The sequence below is a fragment of the Scleropages formosus genome, chromosome 5 (genome assembly GCF_900964775.1).
Source record: "Scleropages formosus chromosome 5, fSclFor1.1, whole genome shotgun sequence".
NCBI lineage: Eukaryota > Metazoa > Chordata > Actinopteri > Osteoglossiformes > Osteoglossidae > Scleropages > Scleropages formosus.
The window spans coordinates 26,896,261-26,908,519 of NC_041810.1; the positions used below are offsets into that span (position 1 = coordinate 26,896,261).

General features: G+C 43.9%; 1 protein-coding gene across 1 annotated transcript; it reads left to right on the forward strand.

The window, feature by feature from the left end:
- Positions 1-46: 46 nt before the first annotated feature.
- On the forward strand, positions 47-9,994 carry LOC108942171 (ZP domain-containing protein-like). Its single transcript, XM_029252320.1, has 15 exons — positions 47-138; positions 2,973-3,090; positions 3,932-4,100; positions 4,922-5,118; positions 5,213-5,350; positions 5,555-5,693; positions 6,379-6,598; positions 6,732-6,873; positions 6,978-7,130; positions 7,294-7,352; positions 7,741-7,922; positions 8,021-8,421; positions 8,815-8,911; positions 8,988-9,174; positions 9,316-9,994. Exons 3-15 carry the CDS (start codon positions 3,966-3,968, stop codon positions 9,456-9,458), a joined length of 2,193 nt encoding a protein of 730 aa, XP_029108153.1. The 5' UTR covers positions 47-138; positions 2,973-3,090; positions 3,932-3,965; the 3' UTR covers positions 9,459-9,994.
- The last annotated feature ends 2,265 nt before the right edge of the window (positions 9,995-12,259 follow it).

Genomic DNA, 12,259 nt, shown 5'->3' on the forward strand with positions numbered 1-12,259 from the left:
AGAAGAGGGCAGGGCCAATTCTCCTCCACCTCCACAGGAGAATGGATCACCCACCACACTGCAGCTGATTGGCTGCTTGACTCGCCCCCTTGCCAAAGGAGCCAATGAGATTGCGGCACGGCCAGGCAACATGGTCAGGTGAGTGAAGTCCATAGTGGCTCAGCAGCGTAGTTTGTAACTCCTTCAGCTCCCTAACTTACCTTGTTTCGGTGAATTTGTATTCAGATGACAAAATGCTGAAAATTCTAGAACAATTAACATTTAAAGGAATCCTTTCCTAAATGCATTTCAGCTGTTTCAAGCAGAATAATAACCAACCAACCCATTTCAAGAACCACTTGTCCCGAGCAGGGTCGCAATGATCCGGAGCCTATCCCGCAGACATTAGGCGCAAGGCTGAAGGGGTGGGGGGGCACACCCTGGATGGAACACCAGTCCATAGCAGAGCCAGCAGAACATTACAGACTAGTAATTGGAGTTCTGTGCAGGGACAGGTCCTGCAACATGTTCCTCAGAAGGGTCACAAGCAGGAATAGAAAAAAAGAGTAGCTGAAGCCCGTAATGAAACAGCGGCGGGGATGTAGTAAGTGTGTGAAGAGCTGTGATGGCAGGAGGCCACAACTTGGAGCATTTCCAGTAGTCCTCATCACCAGACCACGTGAAGCTTGTAAAGATGCATTCGACAGGCACAGAGCCTATGTATCTGACCCACAACAGGCTGTTTATTTACCGTAACAATACAAACAGATACACACAGAGGGGTGGGGCTGCTCTCTGGTTCTAGAAGAGCAAAATAATTGACTATATCGAGAGTAATGCAGGCACTGCGGGTGAGGGTGTAACAGGTGATGAAAAGATCATAACACCTCATCATGGAGCTCCTACAGGCTGCTCTTCCGGTCTTACACCTGTCCAACAGGTTCCTCGTACCGAGTCGGCATCAAATGGAAAACCTGTATTGCTTCCGCAGTGACGGAAATGAGCAACACTGCTATTTCTTTTTCCATCGCTCTTCTCATTTATATCTTATTTGCTTTTAAATTTCCCCAGTTTTAACTCTATTATGACCGTGCTTTTCCATTCTGGATTGGGCCACTTGCAGAATGCTGTCATTGCAAGCTGGGCCGTCAGACTGGCACATAAAAGGGGACAAATGACAACACACCGCTTACCACTTTGGCATGTTTCTGACAGGAAGGAGTCATCGTGTTCCTCAGAGGGAGTAAAACACACACACACACACACACACACACACACACACACACACACACTTTCTGAACCGCTTGTCCCATACGGGGAGCCAGAGCCTAACCCAGCAACTCAGGGCGTAAGGCCGGAGGGGGAGGGGACACACCTAGGACAGGGCACCAGTCCATCACAAGGCACCCGAAGCAGGACTCAAACCCCAGACCCACCAGAGAGCAGGACCCAGTCTAACCCACTACACCACCGCACCCCTGGGAGTAACACATCAGCTGCAAAATGATCCGTCCCTCCGTCCATCAATGCAGTGATATTCAATAGCTACATATCCAGGGTGGGTTGCAGAGAAACAGCATCTCAGGAGGTCTAAAGCAGGTGTAAAACAGAGTAGATCCTTGACGTCCCACCCTTCCATCTCAGGCTTGCATGTTCACTCGCTTTGACCCAACGGTGCGTCTTCGAATTGTTGGAGCAAATTAAGAAAGAGTGTGTAAATGCCACACAGACAGGCCACACTCAACTCACACAACGCCGATGGCATGAGGGCAAACGGCTGAGCCATCATGCCACAGAAATAAAAAAATATATAATTGCACTGCTCTCAAGTGAAGGAGCTGATACTGGAGAACATACACACCAATTATTAGTCAGCAGATCATGTTATTGTGTGATGGAATGGGACTGATGACTCTTTACATGGTGTTTATGATGGTGATGGTGTTTATGACCTTCCTGTTCCACCAATTTTTCATCAAGAGAAAGTAAAACTATTACACACTATCTCACTACAATGAAAATAAAGCCTGGCTCAGGGGTTCGCCCTGTCACTGGAATCCTGGTTGAACTTCATACTTGAAAGAAAGTAAACCTCCACTTAACAATAGCTCAACACCGCGGAACATACTGCAGATGCTTGTGATTCCTGCAGTGATAAAGCAGGTTTTAGCTCAGAGTGGTGATGCGACTGATTGGTGGCAACACTGAAATACAGATTGATGAGGGAGGACACCGTGAAACAGGACTGTTTGCTCTTGACAGTAACACCGATGTTGCTGTTCATGGTTCGGCTCAACCACTTTGATGGAGACAGTTTAAAAAGCATGAAAAAAGAGAGAAACCTCAACACTAATGACACAGCTTTTTTATATTCATATTATATTTATATTTTACGTAAATCTTTTTATGGCATTGTGTATATTATGTATCGTATACGTTGTTGCCGGATTCTGGCCTGTGTACTGCACGGTCTGGTCTTGTCTTGTTTCTGCACTCGTCTGTTGGATTTGTCTTTATTACAAACTGAACTGTGTGGCACAGAGGTCCGAAGAAAAACAAAATTTTTGTTCTCCTCTGTGTGTAACTCACCTATAGATAGAATAGCAATGAAGTTGACTGGACTTGACTTTGAGCCACAATGCTCCAACAATCTCCTGCTATAAATGTGTGTGTACATATATATACACACACACACACATTTTCAGAACCGCTTGTCCCATATGGGGTCACGGGGAACCGGAGCCTACCCGGGAACACAGGGGCGTAGGGCCAGAGGGGGAGGGAACACACCCAGGACGGGACGCCAGTCCGTCACAAGGCACCCCAAGCGGGACTCGAACCCCAGACCCACCGGACAGCAGGACTGTGGTCCAACCCACTGCGCCACCGCACCTATATATATATATATATATATAATATATAGCAGCAGAACCATCATGTCAGAAAAAAATCACAAAGACCAAAATTAATTCAAGATCTTCCATGTCCAGCAGGTCCATCTACCGTGTCTCAAGTCTCAAACTGGACAATTTGCTCGTCTCATCTTGTTAATCAGTCAACAGCCTGGGGGAGCAATCCACTCAAGTCTCTGCTTCTTCCAGCATGTTGAAGGTAATAAACACAGACAGACAACCCCTCACAATGCATAAATACAATCAATAAATGCAGATAGTAAACAGAATGCAATAAATACAGAAAAGCAAAGACAAATTTTGACAATGATGTCCTCTGTTAAAAGCACAGCAAGTGAACCGAAGGACAGGGAAGTCGGTTTATCCAAAAGAACAGCTTCTATTCAAGGCTCATGAAAGAAAAATACCACCCAAACCAATACTTTCATCAGCCAATAATAATATCCAAATCCTGCACTGATGGATTGTGGGTAGGATTCATACAGCCACCCCGACACACTCCCATTTGCTTCCCCAGCTGCACTTCAAGAAACAGACAATGGGTCATGTTGGTTGGAGGATCACTTCCCTCATCCTCTACAACATCCTCTCTGTGTAGGAGCGTTTGCCTGAAGTGGGACGGTTGACTGATGCAGAACCTCTTTCATTTCCTAGAAACCGTACAAAGTGCTTTTGAATGCTTATTTGCTTGAATTAAAAGATAACAAATCTGAATTGGACAGACAAGTAAGAGAATGTCAGTCATGCTACTTAATGTATGCTTGAAGCGTAGGCCAAGGGACCATGGTTGTGGTCCATGCCGCGTGCTTAGCATCTTCTGCAAAACACAGCATGGTTCAGGCAGAAACAGTCAAGATAAGAGTGCTGTGTCAGTTGGAGATCAGTCAAGATGATTAATCATCACAACGATCTTCATACCACAACCAGACATTTCGCACAAAAATTCTAACGTGCATGATGTTCTTTGTTACAGAATTTCCTCATTTTGACCAGCTATGTTTGTCCTGCACCGTAACGCAGAACTCTGGGTTCTGTTCCAGAAAATACAGTATAAAAGCACAACCTTGTCTCCACATGAGGGTCACAACTCTCACCATGATGCACATGTCTGTCTTCCTGCTGCTGGTCTCCAGTGCCTCTGCATCCCACTACTATGGGGGTTTCTTGACCTTTACCCCCAAAGGACTCAACCCTGATGGATCTCTCACGGTGAGACATGCACTTCAGTGCTTATTAATTTGTGTGTTTTTGTTTCTTCATCCATGTGATGGTCTTCACAATATTCCACAATTGTATGTTTATTCATTTATTTGACACTTTTCTCCAAAGCAACTTACAATATTAAGCTACTCAGAATTTTTTGCACAGCTGGGTGATTTTTACTGGAGCAATTTAAGGTAAACACCTTGCTTTGGAGTATACCAGCTAGAAGTGGAATCTGAACCTGTAACCTTTGGGTCCAAAGGCAGCAACACTGACTGCCATACCACCAACTGCTCCTTGATTACATGTAATGCTTTTGGCATACTTTTATAACCCTTTTCTGGTCTGTCCCTTTCTCCAGTAAGATTCCAAAGATCTTATGGTAGCTCCTTGTGGGCCACAGCACTGTGCAACTCGGATACCTTCGGGAAGATTGTACAAGAACACGATTTTATTGAGAGCTAATTACATTCCTTTCAGCTGATGCCACAAGAGAGGAATTTAGCTTTGTACCTAACTTTGAAAGTGATCAAATGTTCACACAATCACAGCCTCATTTGTAAAGGGCATCCACATTTGTGCAACCAAAGCATTGCAAGTTTCAGTTTTTCCACTGAAATAAGGCTGGTTACAAGATTCTACTATAGGTATAAAAATGTCTGACATGACTTCTCTTGATTTCAGCGTATCCATCAACAAAATGTTTAAACTTCAGTATCTTCTTGAAAGGCAGTTCTTCAACTGTAAATGATTTTAACATAATAAATAGTTGTGCTTTTAACAGATGTATTCAGTAATATTCTTGAGCATTAAAAACTGAATTTCAGGTGGAAATTCTCTATAGAGAAGCCTACCGTATCTGCTTTCCATATCAAACATGGTATTGCTACAGTGGGAACTGTGGTATCACCACCAGAAGTGTCACTGGTCAGATAGCCTCCTATTCTGGTCCCTCATATTCCTGGTGCCAACTGGAAACTATTCTGATCAAGAACGTTCCAACAGACTCACCGTTTGAGATGCGGTAAGTTTGCAGGCACTGAGAAAGAGAATCATGAACATGAAACAACTGATTTACAGAACCTGGTGATGATTTGGTTTTATGACCAATATTACAGTGAAGCAAGCTGTTGCTGGATATATGCGCCAAACAATAATGGACAATGGAACCTGTTTGCACATATTGATCTTGGCACCCGATCCGACACTAGGAAACCCAACTCATCCCCAGTTACCACAATCCCACCCTTCATCCGGTAAGGTTGCAGTTTTTTTGGAGTTACAGACCTCTGAGAAGAATAACCTTGGGTATAGCAGGTTGTCCACCTTGTGTGTCCATCCAGGTGATTCACCTCTCTTGTGCCTCCAAGGGCCCAGAACAAACCCATTTAGTCTTGTCTCTTCTAGTTTCATGTCTGTCAAAGTATCTCTGCAGGCACTGATCTCTGTTGTCTACTTAGGGTTCTTCAGAACTGTCCGCAAACAATCAACATCTTGGCACATGACCCAGATGGGGACCATGTGAGATGCAGATATGGAACAGTGCAAAACATGGAGTGTGGGACTTGTTACAATGACCCAGATTTCTACCTGGATGAAGTAAGCCACACCCCACAACGTAATACAGCTTTAATGTTGATTTTTACATGCCAAACGACCAAGAATAGTGAACATGCTTCAGTGGTCCATGTGCACCTGTATTGGAGGTCAAAGAATTTTCAAGGGCTGAAAGGTCTAAAAATGATTAAATAATGTATTTACATAATAGTGGTTCCAGAGATAGTGTTTCATGTGGAGCTCAGATCTAGAATTTCTAGTCTGTACTTTTGTACTTTGGGTTGGATCCTTTCCAAACAGTGTGGTAGCGTTACATGTCCCAAGAGCGAGTTGGGTAAGAAATTAACTTGGTCTGAGACATTCAAGACTATCCCAACTCTGTCCATCACCCAACCCCAACCTGTTGCCTTTCTTTGGGTTATAGCAAACACCACCCCCATGTCCAGATCCAGGTATGGGTGCCATTTACCCCAATCCAGTTGAAGTACCCTTAGTTCAATGTTTAATTTTCATGGAGGTCTTTTATTGGGATTGCTTTTTGTTTGAAATTTGCCAACAGCTTAAAATGTAACACATACAAATATTAAATTCAAAGAAATATAGTGTATATAAGCTGTTGAAAACTGTAACAAATGCAAATTCATTACTAATTTGACAAATCTAACCTCGTTGGTGCCTTACCGTTGGTATGGACTTGCTTTCAGCACTGCTTTTCCCCCCCATCTAGAATTTGTGCACTTTGAAATACAACAAATCAAACATAATTGGACCCCATATTTTTGAGCTGGTCCTTGAAGATTACCCTACACGGCCGATTACGGTGTCTCACATGAACGGCATGTCACTGACAAAATATCCATTCCATACCTCCTCCAATGGCTCCAGCTCTCCAACCACGACTGCACCTGATCCACTCAGCAAGATCCCTCTACAGTTTGTAGTTGTGGGTGAGGTTGTAGTTGTGTTGCCGACCCTTTTTTACAGGCATCATAATTTGGGTTTTCATATTTTCTGGTTCATTGTTACCAGTCAACATGAGCACAGTTTTGGGAAAACTAACCTAAAATCTTTGCTTTCCAGTGGACCAAGCATCTCCATCATGTACACCTGGACAGTATATTCCAAAATTTGTGTTCCCTACTCCTGGTAATGGGGAATCTCTCAGTGCTCCAGTGAAAAAAGAAATGAAATTCATAATTAACGCTACAGCCATATATGCAATGTAAGGCAACAGAGTTAAAGGAGCTTCCTAGAATTACAGGCAATTGTCCTTGTTAAAGTAAGCATCATTGTGAGGTAGTGATGGGAAATATTGTCTTTGGAAAGGTTAAGTGCCATCGTCATCACTGGCCCTCTGAACATGACAGAGTATGTCACCATGCATGGTCATTTTGCTGAAGCTGTTATAAAATGGACCCCAACAGATGATGACCTCGGCGATAATGTTCCCATCTGCTTCACAGCTCAAAGTACATTTGGGTGAGTCATGAAGTGCAGGGCCTTCAGGTGATGATCAGCCTCATCGCCTTTCTGCCTTTCGAGTCATTCACACATCTCGTCCACATGTTCACAACATATCTATAGCAAAATTTCCCTGTGGAAGTAGATGTCTTTGCATCTGAAGTCTTTTTTAAATCTACAGGACCAGCACCTTTGAATCTGAAATGAGATGTCTCACCGTCATTGTTGTCCACAGCATTGGTCAGTGCTGCATGTCACTAAATTCATATTTCTGTGGCAGGCTTATATTTGTAGCTTGATTTAGGAAGATAAAAACAAGCAATTTTGCCACTTTCACATCATCGAAAGACAGCATATTTATTAGTATTTTTATTCTTTTCATGCTTTAATGCTGTACACAGATGAGGTTTTATTCATTGCTGAGCATGTGCGTTAGTGTAGCTCTGTTTACTTTGGATCTTAGACTAAAACCCGAGGTACCAACAGGATCTATGAAAGAGAGTTAAAAGAGAATAAAAAAAAAGAAAATAGTACATTCAGCATAGTTTGTGATGTCAGTCCTGTATGATTCTTCCAGTTCCTTCAAGCAGTAAATTATAATATGTTAAAGTTGCATGGTCCTCACAAGGCACAGGTACGGCCAGCGTCTTCTGCACGGAGGGGACAATGACAGTGGAGGTAGACAAGTCCTCTGTCCCTGGACTCCATGAGGAAAATCTACATCTGAAAGACCCACTGTGCACTCTGACCTCCAACAGCACCCACGTCATTGGCATCATGTCCCTGAACTCCTGCGGAACAGAGGTTGAGGTGAACTCCTTTCACTCTCGTCGCTTCTCCATCAGAACATGGCGCAGCACTTTGGCGGCTAATATTTACATTGTGGGCACCCTTTATTTTCATTTTAGGAGGACAACACAACCATCACCTTCAAAAATGAGATTATATCATTCGAGAGTGCTGATGGCATCATAGCCAGGACAAATGACGTGAGAATCGGCTTCTCGTGCAACTACCCCAAAAGGGGCCAGTCGTATTTCGAGTTCACCGTACACAAGATTCCCTTTGTGTTCACGGAGAAAGGCTTTGGCACCTTCACCTACCAGTTTGAGATCTTCCACAGCAGTCTATTCAACAGCATGGTGGACCCCAGCACTTACCCCGTGGAAGTAAACCTGGGGGAGATGATGTATCTGCAAATTGTAGCAACCGCCCAGCTCTCCAACACCATACTGTTTGTGGAGAGCTGCAGGGCCACCCCATCCGATAACCATAATTACCCCATCTTCTACAGCATCATTGAGAACGGGTAGGTAAACTCCGCAGAGAGAGTCCAGGGTGCGTCCTGTAGATTATTGCTCCGTACTCCATAGCAACAGCAGTCAGGAGAGTTCCAGCAGTGAAGACCATGTTCAAGTTCAAAATTGCACAGAAATCCAGATGTTGCAGGGTTAAAAGCTTGAGTTTATGACCCATATTTCTGAAAATATGAGTGATTTCTTTTATTTTCTTTTTTTTTTTCTCATTGTCTATTGTGTACTTTGAGTATTTCTTCATTCCAAACCATAGGCTACGATTTGGAACCATTTGTACCTGTAGTGGCTCTTCATGTGCAAAAGGGTTCTGGGAAATGTAGTGCTTGCAGGTTTCGGGTATGGTGCTCTGTTGGATTATACGTGACTCTCATATTCTGATTTTCCAGGTGCATTGTGGATGATACAGTTGTTATATATGCAGGCAACCAGACGGTATTCAGGTTTGGAATGGAGGCTTTCAAATTCATCGGGTTGCATGAAAGGGTAGGTAAGGACGATGGGGCAGAAAGTGAATCATGTCTCGGGTTCCGTTTCAGCTAATAGCCCTGCTGTGTTGTAGGTCTACATCACCTGTTCCGTCATCCTGTGCGAAGCTGGAAATCACACCAGGTGCTCGCAGGGTTGTGTCAATGGCACGGCCACCCCTGCTCCCCACTACCGTCGCAGGAGAGCGGCCATAACCGAGACCTCCAGCCACTTCATCTCCCAGGGGCCTTTGCAGCTCAGGAGGAGTTCAGACAGTATAGGTACAGATAGTTGCATACTGTCTCATCCAAAGTAGCGAAATGTTGAATTCTCACAATTGATAACGAGAAACAAACAAAAAAAATCACTCTGAATTCCACATGTTTTCGTGCTTTCGACACTGCAATGTTTGTCCCTTCCAGGTTCCAGTCTGACTTTGAACATGAATGTGGTCTTCATTGCTGGAGCGCTCCTCGTTGCTCTTGCCACGGTGTGTGGAGCGCTGATGTACCGGACAAAGATGTCAGCTTTGAAATACCAGAAACTTCCATCCACTGAGTTTTGAGCAATGACCAGAGTCCTACCAGGAGACACCTGATGACTCTGACTCACTTTTGCTGAACCTCAAGATGAAGTCATGACCAGGGTTCATCCTTTACAAGTGAAGGGTTGAAATCCTAGTCTCTAAAACATCCTTCTGCTTAATGAATTAATGATGAAATTACACTTAATCCGAACTTAATCTAAATCACCTATTCATTACCTGTTAAATGAAACTTAATTCTTGATTTTTTTTGGGAGATGTGAATGTTACTGCTGTCGTTTGTGAACATATGGGTGTCTTTGTGGTAGCAAACAATTAGCCATTTGTTACGTGAGGGTGATTCCCTTTACTTCCATTTAGCTCAGTTGATTTATGACTCTGATTCGTTTATTTACAACTTTCACATATTCTTACAATTCCAGCCTATATTGGATAAATAAAAGTTGGTCATGTATGACCTAAGGTCCTCTTGCAGCGAAGTAGCTCATCTTTGGTTTAAAATACCAGATGATTCTAACTACGTATGTCTCATTTCTTGAAATGACAAAATACATACACACATAGGCTGAAGCCACTTGTCCCAAGGGGAGTCGTGGCAAGCCAGAGCCTAACCCGGCAACACAGGGCGCAAGGTTGGAGGGGTAGGGGACACACCCAGGACAGGATGCCAGTCCATCACAAGGCACCCCAAGTGGGACTCGAACCCCAGACCCACCAGAGAGCAGGATGTGGCCAAGCCCACAGTGCCACTGCACCCCCTTGCAAAATACACACACACACACACACACACACACACACACACACACACACACACACACACACACACACACACACACACACACACACACACACACACACACACACACACACACACACACACACACACACACACACACACACACACACACACACACACACACACACACACACACACACACACACACACTTTCTGAACCGCTTGTCCCATACGGGGTCGCGGGGAACCGGAGCCTACCCGGCAACTCAGGGCGTAAGGCCGGAGGGGGAGGGGACACACCCAGGATGGGACGCCAGTTCGTCGCAAGGCACCCCAAGTGGGACTCGAACCCCAGACCCACTGGAGAGCAGGACCCAGTCCAACCCACTGCACCACCACGCCCCCCGTAGTAACAGAATAAATACGCAGTAAGGAGACAAACAGTGAGCTAATGGATATGTCGGATCAGCCTTTTGTTTCTTTTGAATTTTTGTTTTCACTTATTAATGGATTTATGACTCTCTTGCCTTCTATTCTGTGACCTGTTGATTACAATGACAAATAAAGTCAATCATTTTGGAGCCTAGTTGCAGTACAGTAGCTCTGTGGCTTAGAAAAACACCACGTGATATTACTAGTGCACCACCTGTCCGGTTTGTCCTGTTCCAACCAGCGGCATGATGTTCTAGATCTGACAGACCTTGAATGAGCAACCTGTTGATACGGAACTCAGAACTGCAAGATTGCACAGTGACCATTGATCACCAGTCCGATGAAGGGAAGCTGTCTAAGTCAGGAGTGTTCTAGAAGCATCTGCCGTTGCCCTACATGTGAAAAAAGCGTTGACTACACGGCTTTTATTATTACAGCATCCTGTCTAACACACGTTTGCTTATTACAGTCCAGTCCATCAGGTGGACGCAGCGACCAGGGCAATGTAATGCCATCAAGAACATGAAATGTGATAATTTTGAATTGGACCTGTCATGTGTAGGTTCCATAATGTTGAAATCCACCTGGTTTTGGTATTGCAGTCCTTTGTTTTAGATCCAGTTTTGGATCTTTGTTTTAGATGAGTCAGAAGACAAGGGCCAAGAAACGAGGTTGAAAGTCAGGTGAGCAGAGAAAGGGCAAACAGGGTAGGCACAGGGCAAGTGAAGCAGGGAGGTAAGAATACGAGGTTGTAGTTTGCAAAGTCGTAGCGTGGCTCTAACGAGGTTCCGTGAACCGATGCGTTGGAGCGGTCCTTTTATAGCCTGTTCCCTTGATTTGCTGCACGAGTGCATGGGCGTGACACATATGGCTGAAGCTGTAGAAGACTTATGCTGTAAACTGCCACATTTAGGGTTTATGATGTTGTGACCTCTTTGACTCATTAATGAAAACGTACAATATGGACCCAAATGTCTCTTTCTGAGCTTATGCAGAGGATGGTCATACTAGTATATACTGATAAATCTCAGATTTTGTGTTCATGCAATTTTTGTCATACTAATTTTGTCTCAGTTTTTTTAAATTACTGTATGTCATCAAGTATTACAGTGGCCATAATACATGCAGAGTGTCACAACACCAGAGGTGCCACTTCAGACCTCAGTAGCTGCGTTAACACACTTAAACTCAATTGACCACCAATTTCACGCCCTATGACGGGGTTGACGACATATCACGAGTTTGCAGGTTCTTGATCAGCTGTTTACTGTCAGTTACTATAAGAACACTCCTTGCATCCTTTGTTTCGTGTCTATTATGTCACCCATGCATTTCATTTTCTGTTTTGCACCACCCACTTGAATATACACTCTTCTCTTGAGATCATTGCACTTTACTTTCGTGTTCAAATATTGCAGCAAAACACATATGTTTCTTTCCTGTCCGGGCATCACGTATAGCTAAATAGAATTAATGAATAAAATAAACAAATTTGTTCTATGTCTTCTTTCTTTTTTGAAAAGCAAATAAATAATAAAAATTGTAACTGTGTCTCCAGAAAACATGCACATGTCTTTCAATCACTGAACCAACTGGTCGAACAGGTCAGAACAGTCAGTCATAATTTTCTTTGTGCTACAGGCATTGATAATAA